This window comes from Salvia splendens, unplaced genomic scaffold (assembly GCF_004379255.2).
Source record: "Salvia splendens isolate huo1 unplaced genomic scaffold, SspV2 ctg462, whole genome shotgun sequence".
NCBI lineage: Eukaryota > Viridiplantae > Streptophyta > Magnoliopsida > Lamiales > Lamiaceae > Salvia > Salvia splendens.
The window spans coordinates 33,525-50,103 of NW_024599115.1; the positions used below are offsets into that span (position 1 = coordinate 33,525).

General features: G+C 36.9%; 1 protein-coding gene and 1 pseudogene across 1 annotated transcript; both read left to right on the forward strand.

Annotated features, from left to right (window-relative positions):
* Positions 1-410: 410 nt before the first annotated feature.
* LOC121790288 (B-box zinc finger protein 22-like) lies at positions 411-4,226 on the forward strand. Its single transcript, XM_042188547.1, has 3 exons — positions 411-704; positions 3,101-3,526; positions 3,675-4,226. Exons 1-3 carry the CDS (start codon positions 522-524, stop codon positions 3,942-3,944), a joined length of 879 nt encoding a protein of 292 aa, XP_042044481.1. The 5' UTR covers positions 411-521; the 3' UTR covers positions 3,945-4,226.
* A 7,520-nt stretch (positions 4,227-11,746) lies between these two features.
* On the forward strand, positions 11,747-13,876 carry LOC121790287 (annotated as a pseudogene).
* Positions 13,877-16,579: the final 2,703 nt, after the last annotated feature.

The following is a 16,579-nucleotide window of genomic DNA, read 5'->3' on the forward strand; positions in this document are numbered from 1 at the left end:
TCAAATTTTTTTAGCAAAAATTAAATATATTTTCTCTCTATACTGAATAAATAAAATAACAATTCAAAACCTCACGTGTCACATTTAAGTGAGGTGGAGGGAGAGAGGATGCAAATTTCTTGTTAATATAAATTAAATACTTCTTTCTTGGATCTTGTATCATTTGAAAATGACACGAATTGTAATGATATATTAGAAATATAATATAAAAAGGGAAAGAGAAAGTAAAAAAATGAGTAAAATATGAAATAAAAATTCAATATTATCCAAAACAGAATTATTTTGGGTAGATGAAGAGAATATGATATAGTTGGGCCAAAAGCAATGCCCAAATAATTTATGTAAGGCCCAGTGTTAAATCCAAATTAATACTGTTAACATACAATAGAATCTGTGCAGTGCGAGTTGCAATCAATGCTAGAGAGAGAGAGAGAAGTATCTTCTTCCACACAGCTATCACGATTTATAGGAATTTCTCAAGTGGATTTCCATCGTCCATAGCTTAATCTCGTCCAAACAATATGAAGATTCAGTGCAACGTCTGCGAGAAGGCGGAGGCCAACGTCCTCTGCTGCGCCGACGAGGCGGCGCTCTGCTTGCCCTGTGATCAGAAGGTTCACGCCGCCAATAAGCTCGCCGGTAAACACCAGAGGGTCCCGCTCTCCACCGCCTCTACGCAGATGCCAAAGTGCGATATTTGCCAGGTTGGATCCTTTACCTCTCTCTCTCTCTCTCTAGCAAAATCTCTTCGACTAATTTTCAATTGAGTTGCTCAAATGTTATTGGAGCTAGGTTAAACTATTATAAAATTTTTAGATTTCATTATTCATATATTAATGTACAAAATTAACATGTGCAAATGCAATACTTGATAATTGTATTGTAAATTAATTTGTTATGTGTATCTCTTATAGGATTGGATAAATACTGTTGATTTTATGCTTTGTGTGTTTGACTTGTATAGATAAAATATCTGTCCAATGATTACACTTATTTGTGTGAAGTTGAGAGCTTGTTTTTTTGTTGATATATTATTGGTGAGGGGTGTGTGGTTTAGATTATCATATTGCTTATCCAACTCATATTTCGGGTCAAAAGAGACGGAGAAAGGGAGGAAATATGAGAGGAAAGAAAATTTCTTATTTTGGGAATCGGATGAAGTTTTAGACTTACGAATTGCACATTAGATTGTGATCTATCATCCTTGTTTGATTGTCTTGATGAACTTCCCATTAAAGATGTGCTATGAGTTTAATATATCGGCGTCTATCGGTAACAGCTCCTGCTGCTCAATCTGAAACATGTACGGAATCTCAGTCTGAGATGGTGGTTGGGTTTTATTTGTCTCTAGATGAAGTATTTCATAGTTGTTTGAGGGCATGACATATCTCTTCGGTCTTTACCCAGCAAGCAGGGTACTGAGGGCTGTTAATGTTGGATGCTGAAGCATATATCATGTATCTGCGACCGACTGTTGTTTTTATCGAGATATTGACGAAACTTGTTATCCATTTGTAATGGGGGTCATAAATCTTGATCATTCTACGCTAAAATGTCAATAACTCTCCTTATCATACCATCACTTATTATATTCTCAATCTGAAACATGTAGCTCTCTGCTAAACGTATGTTAAAGGCGCAATGTGCCAAGTTCGAAATGGTTCCGATCTCTCATTTAGGACCTCCTCATATTAGCTAGTTGAAATCTCTCTTCACATCCTTGTTAATGGTTTTCTCAGTGGCTCCCTTATTCTTGAAACATGAGAAAGGCAAGGATAAAATAGAAAGAGCATATTTGTATCAACACGTCAGTTTTAACAAACATTGGTCTACCTGACTTCATAGGATAGCATGGAAATATAGCCAAGTTTATAAAAGCACAATTATTTATTTTCTTATAAACGAAATTTTAATTTTTCTTAATTGTCCAACTCATCCTAATTTTAGTGAAATCGAAATTGAGTTGGCAGATAGAAAATCCTAAGTGGACGAAAACGAAGAAAATTAGTGATTTCTCCACAGTCTGCCAAATCTGTTGATGAACTCCATCTCCATCTCCATCTCCCTTTCATTCTTGTGCCTACAATGTGAGCTTCCTTTGGTTTGTAATTTCATTTTCATTATAATATATTATTTTGCCATAGGCAACAAAGTCATGGACAAGTCTGTTGGGTACACCAGTTTATTCAATTGTTCTGTTACCCCTTTGTTTTTCCTTTATCTGTTTCCCTTTTGTGACACCACGGCTTTTGCAGAAAATTTACTCTTCTCTGAATTGGTGAAATATCTATTAAGTTAGTTGTTGTTGTGCTATTCCCATTGTCCTGTTACTCATGTCATTCCAGAATTCTACTGTTTATATTCTAATTATGGATCTTCTCCATGCCTCTAAATGTGCTTCCATTTGTGCCATTTTTTTGCATGAGCGGCAGGTTGAGTCAATTGATGGAGTTAGAGACAGGAAAGTGTTAGCGAAAATACAATGTAATTTTTGAGAAAATAAGTAAATATATTCCAACAAGATGACGGCATTTGATGCTTAAACACACCTAATAGTCTGGTCAGTCTATGATTGATATCGTGCTAGATTGCTAATGTTACACCCCTGCATCTGTTTTTCTCCCTCTCTAAGGGTGTTCTTGAAATTATGCTGATCCAAAAAACCAATTATTATGCCAATGTCTTCCAAATTGCTCTCTCATACTGTTGGCTAATTTAATTCCCTATTCAGATATTGTTCCCCTTATCTTCTGTCCTAAGTTGGTAGTTATGTTTTAAGACATATAAATTGATTTATGTGCTCTTGCTCCCATACTATTGGCTATTTAAATTTGCATTCCAGTTTATCGTTCCTCTCACTCTGTCAGCTTCTATCATAACTTGGTACTGCATTTGAGAGAGAGAGAGAGAGAGAGAAATAGATTTATGTACTTTTTTTCTTTATTGTGATATAATGGTATGGAAGTGCTTTAGATGTGATTTAGCAATTTAGCACATGACTTCCATTTTTCAGGAGGTCTGTATGTAATCTTCATCAAAGGTAGTTGTCCTTGCTACTGAAACTAACCGTGATTATCATACTAAATGCTTTACTATGCAGGAAACTGTTGGCTATTTCTTTTGCTTAGAGGACCGAGCCCTACTTTGCAGAAAATGTGATGTTGCTATACACTCAGCAAATTCCTTAGTATCAGGGCATCAAAGGTTTTTACTCACAGGAGTTAAGGTAGGCCTTGAGGCTACTGAAGCTCATGCCGAACCATCTCTAGGAAAGGCAAATAATGCTGAGAAAATTTCAGAACCAGAACCTCATTCTCTTCCGAAGAAGGCCTCCCCAGCATCATCACCTGCTCAATATGGTAAAGGCATGCCTGTTCAAGCTAGCGGATGTGGTGATTTTCCTTTATCAAAGCTGTCCTTCTCTGGAGGTTCTGCTGGAAGTATTTCGCAGTGGCAGTTTGATGAATTTCTTGGATATGGTGATTTCACTCAGAGCTACAATTTCATGGATAAGGAGTCATCTAAGGTATATAACACATAGAGCCTCATATCTTCAGAACACATTTGTATTCACTTTACCAGCTTCAAATTTACATAGAGATTCTGCATCATGTTCAACTTATTTATCGGATAACCTACACAATCATAACCCTTTTATGAACGTATTTTACCAGGCAGACAGTGGGAAGCTTGGAAGTTCAGATAGCTCCCAAATTCTACTAACTGCTGATGGTGAGTTAGAGGGTGATGATTGCCTGGGTCAGGTGCCAGACACATATTGGGCAGTGCCACAGATCACTTCTCCGCCCACATCATCCGGGCTTTACTGGCCTAAAAGTTTTCAGAATCCACCGGAATCTTCTGCGTTTGTGCCTGACATAAGTTCCCCACCCCTGCATAATCTCCGTCATGCTACCAACTCAAAGCGGAGGAGACACTCTTGATGTATCCTATGCTGTTCACAGTCAGAGTCTTGGACGACATAGCTCGTCAGGATTAGGATAGATGGCGTTACACGTTTTATATTTGTTGTGTGATTTGTATTTTATGCGGTTCAGCTGTCGGATGATTAGATACCCTAGAATGTTGTCGATGGCTCAAGGCAGAGATGATAGAATTTGTATCTTGGATTTATGATTAGCTGAATCAAAGAGTGTATAATAAAGTAGAATAGTAATCTTGTAATTGTTTATGCGAATTTAGAAAAATGATGGGTTTTGTGCAAATGGAATACTAGCCAGTTTTCTCCTTTTTTTTTTGTGGAGATTGAATGATATCAGAGTTTTTATGAGGTCAGGTTTGTGAGTAAGACAATTCGTTTGGAATTAAATAGAGTTTACCTCGCCAAAACTAACCCATTTAAATCCTTTTTTCTCTTAGGGCGTGTTCAGTTTGTCAGTTATAGCAAGAAATGAGTTCAATTCCATGCATTTCAGCTGTTTAGTTTACAACAATTATTTCTTGCAAAGCCCTAGAAATTAACAAGGCCCACACTGTTCTCTTTAGAAAACCTCAAAAACAATTCTTCCAAAATAGGTGGTTTTCAATTCTGGACCACTTGCTTGCACCAAGAAATAGAAGCCTAGTTACTCATTTACCCTCTAAACTCCTCCTCTCCTCATCCCTCAAAATCCTCACAAGAAATAGAAGCCTAGTTACTCATATACCCTCCAAACTCCTCCTCTCCTCATCCCTCAAACTCCTCACATCTTGGCAGTAGTTTCTCACGGCGGCAGCGGCGGGACGGGAAATCCGATGACGGGAGATGCATACCGGTACAAAGCCGATAGTTTCTGATACCGCGACGGCGGATTTCTCTGAAAGTGCGGGGCAGCCGCTTAGAAACAAAGGGAAATTCGAAACAAGACACCGGAGAAGGCGGCTGCGAGATTGCCTTCACTTATTTTAACGGAAACAAAGCAGCTCTAATCTTCGATTTCGGTGAACGTCAGGGCCAGAGCGAGGCAAACTCCCTTCAATTTTCGTTTCCCCCATTTGTGCAGAGAAGCACCCGCGGCGGCGGTGGATCGTACGGTGGCTACAGAGGAGGAGGTTAATTGTTTTTTTTTGTTCCGATGCTTGATTTTATAGGAGTATTACTTGTTTTTTCGTTTGGGGGAAGGAGGCGGCGGATTGTGTTTCTGGGTGGGGTTGAAATCGGAAGAGATGCATTACATATGAAAAATTTCACCAAAATACAAACCCCCTTCTTCAATTCAACAAAAAAGGAAGCCACGATTCCTTCCAATTTCAAAACTTTCTCCCTTTTTCTTGATAATTGATAATTGAAATTCAACAGCTATGTTTTGAAATTATGAAGGTGCGTGTATAAATTGTATCTATATATGGAAATGGGGATTTAGTGTGTGTGAGAGGTGAAGAAGAAGAAGAGATACAATGAGAAGAAGAAAGGAGCGATGAGTGCGAGGAGTTAATGGTGAGACTGAGATGAATATGAGAGCAAAGGCGACCGGCCGCCTTCAGAGGTTGGGTACCAATGCAAGAATTGAGTTGGGATGTCGATAATGATGATGAGGAGGAAGATAATGGTGAAAGTAGGTGTTGAAATATGTGGAAACAGATGTGGAAACTGCCCTCTGCTGCATGGACCAATTCTTGATCGTGATTATTGATTCATCTTCAACAGCAGATTTAGAGATGAGTTGAAGGAGGGTGAGGTTAAAGTGGGCAATTTGTTAAAATAGCAGGGATAAAACAGTCTTTGACTTGTTAACAGTGATGTGTGAACAGTAATTCGGGTCCTAATCTAGCACTGAAATCTTGAATACTAAACACAGACTATGCTCACTCTATCTCAACTCAACAGTAACTCAAATCTTGGCTGGCCTATATCTTGTAAATAGTGAAACAAGCAAGGTGAACACGCCCAATCACTTATAACGACAAAAAAATCCACTAACTGTTAAAAATATTTTAGACCCCTAATATTAAAATTCTAGTGATCAGGTTAGTTTTTTTGATCTTTTATTTATCTTAAGACCCGAGAGTATAAATGGCAGTGGGCGTGTTCACCTTGCTTGTTTCACTATTTACAAGATATAGGCCCGCCAAGATTTGAGTTACTGTTGAGCTGAGATAGAGTGAGCAAAGTCTGTGTTTAGTATTCAAGATTTTAGTGCTAGATTAGGACCCGAATTACTGTTCACACATCACTGTTAACAAGTCAAAGACTGTTTTATCCCTGCTATTTTAACAAATTGCCCACTTTAACCTCACCCTCCTTCAACTCATCTCTAAATATGCTGTTGAAGATGAATCAATAATCACGATCAAGAATTGGTCCATGCAGTAGAGGGCAGTTTCCACATCTGTTTCCACATATTTCAACACCTGCTTTCACCATTATCTTCCTCCTCATCATCATTATCGACATCCCAACTCAATTCTTGCATTAGGACCCAACCTCTGAAGGCGGCCGGTCGCCTCTGCTCTCATATTCATCTCAGTCTCACCATTAACTCCTCGCACTCATCGCTCATTTCTTCTTCTCATTGTATCTCTTCTTCTTCTTCTTCTTCACCTCCCACACACACTAAATCCCCATTTCCATATATAGATACAATTTATACACGCACCTTCATAATTTCAAAACATAGCTGTTGAATTTCAATTATCAATTATCAAGAAAGAGGGAGAAAGTTTTGAAATTGGAAGGAATCGTGGCTTCCCTTTTTGTTGAATTGATGAAGGGGGTTTGTATTTTGGTGAAATTTTTCATATGTAATGCATCTCTTCCGATTTCAACCCCAGCCAGAAAAACAATCCGCCGCCTCCTTCCCCCAAACGAAAAAAACAAGTAATACTCCTATAAAATCAAGCATCGGAACAAAAAAAAAAACAATTAACCTCCTCCTCTGTAGCCACCGTACGATCCACCGCCACCGTGGGTGCTTCTCTGCACAGATGGGGGAAACGAAAATTGAAGGGAGTTTGCCTCGCTCTGGCCTTAGCCCCGTCGCGGAAGTCGAAGTGGAGCTACATTCCGGTAACGACGGGTCTATGTCAAACCCTAATTCTTCGAAGGCTGACCGACGACCTCCGACTGATGCCGATTTTCCCAAAGTAGAGAGGAGGACGAAGATGAGACTCGACCGCTCGGTTTCTCTTAAGCCGCCACTTCTTCCGAAGGAGAAGGCTGCTGTTTCTTCTTCGAAATCCAATTTGAGTTCGCCAATTGAAATCCTCAGAGATAAGCCGCCATTTGAAATTTCAGTTCCACGCCCTTGAAATCCACTTCGAGAAGGTTAGTTTCGAACTGAGCATATGAGTTATTCGTTGCATGTAAAAAACTAGGGTTTGCAATAATTGGAATAGATTGAATTATAGTCCCATAGAATATGTATGTAAGTGTGGTCCCACCGAATATAGATTGAATTGGTGGTGGGGAAAACAAGTGGATGGTCTGGTTGTAGGGAAACCAGACGACAAGGATGAATTTTTTTGTCTTGATATGTGTTGGACTAATAGGGTTTGTTGTGTATAAATGTTGGACCACTTTATGTTTATATTGTTTACTTATGGTTGACACCTTTGCTTACAGATGATACATTCACTACAAGGATCCACTACAATGGTGTTATGGAGACATTGGAAGGGGGTGGAAAGCGGTATGTAAATGGTGAGTGTGATTACATTCATAAATGCGATATGGACAAGTGGTCAAAACTGGAGGTTGATGATGCTCTGGAGAAACCGGGGGTAGATGTCAGTGGTTTGGAGTACTTCTACCTGTGGCTAAGGATGACCTTGGAGAATGGATTGGTGCGGCTGTTTGACAACCAGCCCGCAATTGACATGGCAAATTTAGGAGTCAAATATGGAGTCGTGGATGTTTATGCAGTTCAGGTTGGGGGTATGGTGATTGATGCTCCTGAGGGGCCAGAGATGCCTATGAGTCAGTTAACACAAGAGGAAGTGCAAAATGAAATGGAAGAGGAGAGATGGGACTACAACGAGAATTTGAGTCCGGTTAGGGTTACAGGAACAAGAGCAAGAATGGGAGACGAAGAGTTTGATGATGAGTTTGTGGCCACAAAGAAGGGAAAAAGAAAGGTTGATGATGTTGAACAGTCTCTACACCCAAATATTGTTCCACCGGACCTTAGAAGACTACCAGGACGGCCTAAGGGATCAAGGATGAAGTCGGTTCAAGAGCAGGCCGAGATACGCAAAGCCAAAGTAAAGACAACACGATTAGCCCGTCACCTTGTTGAATTCCGAGAGGAGGATGATGGAGGGAAGAAAATGTCTAAGAAGGGCCTGATGCCAGATTACAGTTGCCGTCTTTGTGGTGAAAAAGGACACAACAAGAGGAGATGTCCCCAAGCCACTGGTGCTGCCGATGCGCCTAATGGTATTTCACTAACATTGACTCTTCTTGAATTCTGAGTTTTTTATTTGTTGTGCTATAATCTGTTCACAAAATTAGTTTGATTCATTGATTATTGTTTTGTAGAGCCAACTGTGAGAAAGAAGCGGAATCGTGCCGAGAAACAACCAAAGTGCAGTTTGTGCCGCCAGTCGGGACACAATAGGGCACGTTGTCAAAGTACGATCGCGAACATGCTTCCCGAAGGCGGTGCCTAGTCCTCTAACCGTCTCAACAAGAAACGTGGTTCATCCTCACTCACTCGGAAGAAGAAAGGAGGGAAGAAAACAAATTGATGAAGAAAACAGATTGATTTAGTGTGATCGGTTTTTTGTCATGTAACATATACAATGAATACTTGCTGGTTTTCTTGCCTGTTGCTGGATTGTTAGTTTTTGGATTTGAGTGTTGTTTTGTTTTGGTATGTGAAGATGCAACCAGCTGCAAGTAACGTAACGTTTGTTTAGGACCAGTTTGAAGTACTTTATGAATATGAAGGATGGCTTTCACATGTATATTTTTTGCATATTTATGCCCCAAATTCCAAACCCAATTTCGAACAAGAACAGGTTCGAATGCCAAAGAAGAAGAAACAAGCAAGCTAGCTCAAAAATGCATCGAACTCAAAATACAAAATTCAAACAAAACGGTATGTGAAGATGCAACCAGCTGCAAGTAACGTAACGTTTGTTTAGGACTAGTTTGAAGTACTTTATGAATATGAAGGATGGCTTTCGCATGTATATTTTTTGCATGTTTATGCCCCAAATTCCAAACCCAATTTCGAACAAGAACATGTTCGAATGCCAAAGAAGAAGATGCAAGCAAGCTAGCTCGCAAATGCATCGAACTCAAAATACAAAATTCAGACAAAACTAGGATTTTTCATCAAATTAATTCACCATACAAAATAACCCAACAATAACTACAAAACATAGAGCATATACAACAACATACACTAATTTCTCCAATTTTACCTTCATTTCTGCTTTAATTTCGTCCAACATCAACTCTACAGCCTCAATGTTTTCATTAATTTCCGCTAAAACCAACCCTAAATCAGAAGCAACAACTGAGGTTGACGAAGAAGAGGCTTCGCCTTGATTAATGTCGCTACTGACGATTCGGAGTGCCACTACCTCCTTACAAAAGCAGCGCAGGGTCCTAAATCGAAGATCGCGCCAACCGCCGTTGTCGCCGGAATTGCCGCTGGAAGTCGACCGATGCATTTCAAACGGTTTTTCGGTGTGTTGCAGGGATGGGGGAAACCAGACGAAGAATTAGGGTTCTTCGCTGATTGTGTGGGGAAGAAAGAGAGTAAGAGTAATACAAGAACAAAATGTTAGTGTTTTTTATTTTTAATACAATTAATAAATGTTAGTGTTTTTTAAGAAAAAAAGATAATTGGTGTTTTTTTAAGAAAATAATTAGCAAATTATTTAGTCACTAATAATCTAGTTTTTTGTTTAATTTAGTCAAACTTTTGCTAAGTAACGGTTGACTTGCGTATTTTAACGGAGCCGTCCAAAAGGACCTAACCGAGAGCGATTTTCGTATGTTATGGACCCGAAAACCTGAAAATGAATGTTATGGACAAAATTCGTAATTTGATCATATGTTTTGAACTAAAAAGGAGCTGTACTCTTTATAAAATAAAAAGCAAAAGTTTAAATATTAAATATATTTATAAAGCTCAAGAAAATGTAGTTAGATATCATCAAGATTCAATTGCCAAGATCCAAGGCCCACGGCCCTAATTTGCGGCCACGGGCCTCGGCCTCACCGAGCCGGATGGGCGGCTATTCCATGACTATTAAAAGTAGTGAATTAAACCATAATTTTTGTACCTTTCACAATTTTCTCATGCACTAAAATTATGATGAAATGTGTACTTTTATACCTTTTCTCATTATATCTTCACCACGTATATAATAATCATCTAGAAATTGACAATCATAATGTAAAACAATGTTAAATTTGTTAATATTCTGATTTAAATAACTAAATTTATCGAACTTTTAATCGTATGGAATAATTGCGAAAGGTACAAAAATGAGTTTGATTCATTATTTTTGAAAGTTATAGATTAACTAGAAAATAAATAAAATTTTTATTTAAATAACAATATTGTGTCTATTTTACTATCATGTTGTGTGGAAACAACCTTTATCTATCCTTTCATTCCTCTTCCCATACTAAGCTAATTATTACTCCACCCTTCTTCAAAATCAGACACACTTTGTTAATTTTGTTATCCGCGATTTAAAGACACAATTACCTTTATTTTATTTTTAATATGTGAGACACATACTCTACTAACTCATTACAATCATATTTTACTATTCTCTTCGTCTCAGTTCAAGTGATTGATTTCTTTTTTGCCGTTGTTTTGAGAAAAAAAAATAAATAGTTAAAGTGTTGAAAATGTAAATAGGAGAGAATAACTATTTATTATTATTTCCCCCAAACACGTGCGGAAACAGTCAATCTTGAGCTAAGAGGGAGAAAGTGCAAGACTTACATTCTACTAACTTTTTACCTATTTCTTTTATAAAGTCATACAATATCTTAAATCACATACGAAGTCAAAACGTATTTTTAAATGACGAACGGAGAGAGTATGGTACTATTACTCAAAATAGATTGATCCTCTGCGGTGGCTATATGCACACAATGTTGTGGCCTAAACGCAAGCTTTGATGAATTAAACGCAAATGTTGTGATATCATATTTATTTTCTTTATTTTGTCCACATCTTTTTCTTACCTCAATTTATGCTTTTAAATACAAAATTACATTGTATACGATATTTGCGCAATTGGAGTTTTTTGTTTTTTTATATAAGATTGATGACTTGCGCAGTTAATTAGATATAGTACTTTAGTTTAATTCAATTTATAAATTAAAGTACTCACTCTCCTTCTGAGTCCTATATCTTTTTAAGTTAATCCATAATAACAGGGTCATTTTCTTTTATTTACACAAATCTCATTTATCTTACTTTACTATTTTTTACTTTATTTTTTCTCTATCTCTCTATATTTTATCTTTCTACTTTATTCTCCCTCTACTTAACTCTCTTAAAACAATTTTTTCTTAAACACCATACCAAAATAAACTTCTCTAATACAAAAGGACGGATGGAGTACTTATTATGATGATCATTCCTAAAATACAAAGATTAGGTTAAATATAATGAAAAGTAAAGTGAACACATTAACCAATTTAGTAAATAATACAGAAAACAAAAGTAATGTAATATGTAGTATTTTAAAAGAATAAAATGACGCGGACAAAGTAAAGAAAATATACCTCCATGCGTTTAATTCATAAAAGCTTGCGTTTTGGGCTAGAATAAACACCTTATCTGCTTCAACAAGCAAAGCAAGAGCAGAGAGTAGAGAGAGGCAACAATGGCAATCGCGCTTACCACGTCTTCTTCACTCTTCATATCCAAATACTCACCCTCCTCTTCCTCTCCAAGGACTACGCCCTTCCTCGGATTTTCACTCTCCGCTTCCACCAACAAACCTTCCCTTCAATCCAACCGACTCTTCTACATCTGCTGCCAAGACAAATCCTCTGCTATACCGGCCGAACAGCAGTGGATGTTTGATGATCTCACTGGTCCCGTCAGTATTTCTCCGCTCTTTAATTTTCTACTTCTCTTAATTTGGGGAATTTTATTTTTCTTAAAGCATAAATTGTGTAGTCCTAACTAATGCTAAATTTCGTTTTAACATACACTAGTGAGTATAATTGGGCGTATTTTTTTCAAATTGTTCATATATATATATATATATATTGTTTCACATATGAATAAGTAAAAATTCAGTAATCTCGTAATGCACATATGCGGTTGATTGTTAAACATGTCCGTGGGTTTGCTAATTCGACTGTCAGATGATTTGTTCATCTGTGAGGAAGAGAAGGGGGGGTTATGCTCCATACCCCTTCAGACAGTCTAGTTGTTTAATAGTACTATTTGTGTTAAAATCATCAGATTGCTCATTGTTTTTTGTATGTTTCAGGATGTGTGGAATAAAACATGGTATCCCAAGGCTAAGGACCATATTCCTACCAGCAAGACTTGGTACATAGTCGACGCTAGCGACAAGATTCTTGGAAGACTAGCATCCACAATAGCCATTCATATCAGGGGAAAGAATCTTGCTACTTACACTCCCAGTGTCGACATGGAGCTCATGTTATAGTGGTAACCTGATATTTTTCTCAACACATGTTTTCTTCTTGTCACAAATCACTTTAATTAGGTTTGGTTGCTTGGTCGGCACAGCAGGATATTAGAAAATAATGGAAGTGTGACATCTCAAGTCTTAGAAAATCAAAATTAAAGATAAGTAATTTCGAAGAAAAATTTGTTTGATTCAATTCTACTAGGAGGGACAAAATTTATAAAATAGTATTATTAATTTTTAATAGTCGGGGATATTAAGAAAACTGCATGGCCTGCCTCCTTACCTGCTCTTGCTGTATTAACAGATCAAGCTGTTGCAATTAATCTACTTTGATGATTTGGCAATCTCATTGCTTCATTTTCTTTTTGGTTGTTTTGAACTAGTATTGTTCCACAAATATTGCTTCATTTCCTTTTTGTTCTGTATATTCACAATTTATATACTCCCCAATGGCATACAATAGGTGAATGCTGAGAAGGTCGCTATATCTGGAAAGAAGAGGACACAGAAACTCTACCGGAGGCATTCAGGAACACCTGGTGGCATGAAAGTGGAAACGTTTGATCAGCTTCAGAAGAGAATTCCTGAAAGAATCATCGAGCATGCTGTACGCGGGATGCTTCCTAAAGGGCGGGTAAGTTTGCTCTAGTTCATTGCTACTTCAAATGATAAAAAATTGAGTAGCCACCGCTTAGTTATTGCATAAGAAAATATGTTCTAACTAGAATAATGTTCTTTCGTTTTCATGTTCCGACTTTCTGAAAGAGCAGTTTCCTAGTGCATCTATTTCAGATTTATTCTGACAACTAATGCTTTAGTCTGAACATGCTGGCAAGCAATACTTCTACTCTAGCTAATTACAAGAATCCGAGAGTAATGGAAATTAATCAAACATGATTTCCTATTTGTTGTGTTTCTTATGTTCCTTATACGCATTGCAGCTTGGCAGATCATTGTTTACCCATCTTAAGGTTTACACTGGTCCAGACCACCCTCATGAAGCTCAACAACCCAAGGAATTGCCTATAAGGGATAAGAGGATAACAAAGCAGACGTAGGTGTTTACGTTTCTTTGAGGACATCGCTTAGAGACAACATTTTCAGATGTTTATATGGATTCCATCCTTCACTTCAGCTCTCATGTGTCTGAGAGCACCCTCGTAACCATTTTCCCAATGCATTTAAGCACAATCAGAATTGTTATGAAGCTCTTTTGACTAAACATTTGCATGATTATGTATTTTTGTACGTTTTGTCAGTCTATATTATCATTATTATCATGATTATATATCGCATAGAATTGTTGTTGCTTTACTAAACAAGCTGAGGGATCTCAAATCATCAGAAAGGAAAGCCATAAAGCCAGTTAAGAGTTGTGTATAAGAGTTGATTCCAGGTATAAGGATAACCAACAAGGCTGCAGTCAAGCCTGCCTCCATACGTTGATAGATGGCCATCCTTCCTCATCTGAGTCAGCAAAAGTATGTTGAGCAGTTTGCAGGTTTGTCCATGTTGTTCAGTACAGTCTTCACCACCGCCTCTCCTGGAGGTTTGCTTCCCGGGTAAGTCGCTTCTTCAACGGGCTTTTTTGTGGAGTTGCTTCCCAGAGTTGCAGGTTTTTTTTTTGTGGAGTTCAGACTGTAATAGTTAAAAAAATCAAATTTTGAAAAGCAGAGAATTAAGTTACAAATTATTAAATTCTTAAAATCAAATTATTAGTATCGTATATCAAATTTAATTTGTTTTGTGAAATAGTGAGTAAAAGCTAAGAACTCTTATTTTATAAGCAAAGGAGAAAATATTAATAAATGAGTTAGGAACATGTGATTATTATTTTTAATCTAATTTGAGTGTAAAGTTCCAAAAACAATATTTAAAGAATTAAATTTGTAACGAAAAGTAAAAATGATAAATTTCTTAAAGTCAAAACAATAAATTATATTGGTATTAATATATCACACGTATCAAATTTTAATTTGTTGCATGATATACTGGATTGAGCTAAAAATTCTAATATTTTATAAACAATTTTTTTAAATATATAGGTTTAAAATATTAAATAGATAAATGGTTTTATTTCTTTTTATCCCATTCATCAGTTAGAATTTACAAATAAGATTTTATTTCACTCTATCCCGTTCATCAATTGGAATATATTCATATACTACTGTTCGGGTTAACTCAACATCCCACTTTTTTTTAGAGTTGTGATTTTGGTACATAATGTCTATGCCATAATGTCTTTACGTTTTTTATAATTAAATTTTATATCTTAACTAATATACCCTAATGTTATTTATTCTTATCTAAATTCCATAAATTTAAATTTGGTAAATTGATGTGACAAATATCTATTTTTCATTGCTAAATATCATCGAAATTTGTGAGATTAAATCTTGTAAAAGATTATATATTTATTCAATATATTAAAGTAAGAGATATCTTGCATAAAATTTTAATTAAATCAAAGTAAGATGCAACACTATATATATATATATATATATATATATATATTATATATATATTATAAATAATATATATATATTAAAGTAAGAGATATCTTGCATAAAATTTTAATTAAATCAAAGTAAGATGCAACACTATATTATATATATATATATATAATATTATATATATATTATAGGGTGCTGTTAGGTTGAGATTATTTAGCTAAATTGAGAAATGAGATGCAATCTCAGCCACTAATCCACAAGATTAACGAAATGTCAACAGCTATCACATTATGTCAACACGTGGGTATAAGTGTCATTTCGTGTTTTAATGTGTCGGATTGTTGACATAGCTTGTATGTCTAGTTGACATGACTTATAATTGTTGTTGACATGGTTTCTATGTGCAGTTGACATGGTTGTACGTGTAGTTGACATGGCTTGTAACACAGTTAACATAGCTTGTACGTGTAGTTGACACGATATGTACCGTAGTTGACATGACATGTCAATATTCTATACAATCTCATCTACCAAATTGGTATTTTATGGAGTTGTCTTACGAAGCTCAAGGTATGTTCTCATGCTAATTCCACAAATGTCAGCAAAAAACATCCCATAATGTATTCATAAATTTCAAAGAAATGTCACTAGCAACGCAAATGTCAATATGTCAACAGACCTCCAAAGGCACCTACAAAATGTCATCCTAAATTTCCTAAATTTTCATCTTCAATTCACAATGTCAACAAACCAGCATCTCCTACATTTCAACATGTCAACAGCAAATGTCTACAACTGAAGTTTCAATATAATGTCAGCAGCAAATTTGTTCACCCAAAAACCAACAGCCAATGCCGCAGATTTTCAACAAATAAACAACATCCGAGAAACGCCGCAGAGACAGAATCAACGCTCAACTCTCCGCAAACTCATCCCTAAATCGCTCAACTCTCCGCAAACTCATCCCTAAATCCGAAAAGGTATTTTCCCTCTTTCTCTGTCTCTCTCGAATCGAATCAAAATCGAATCAAAATTCTCACTGAATTGACCGATTCCGATCATATAGATGGACAAGGCGGCGCCATTGGGGCACGTGGTGGATCACGTGAAGGAGCAGCGGCAGAGGGCGAAGGAGGCGAGCAAAATCAGCAGCGGCGTGCCGAGCGAGATCGACGAGGTAATCGTCGATCAGATTGAAGACGGATCGGAGCAGATCAAGTCGTCGATCTGTTGCGACGATCGGCCGAGCTCTTCGCGGAGATCGGGAGCGCTCTGAAAGCGCTGGAAGCCACCATTGTTGAAGCCAACTTCACGAAGCACACACACCAGCAACCTCACAATCCCTAATTAAAATATGAATTACCTTTCTGCCCTTTATAATTAATTAATCTAAAAATATTTTTCATGTGGCAAATTCTGGACCACTCATTTAATAAAAATGAGTGGCTGAGATTGCATCTCATTTCTCAATTAGCCTAAAAATCTCAATTGATCATGGATCTATATATATATATACATATATATATATATATATATAT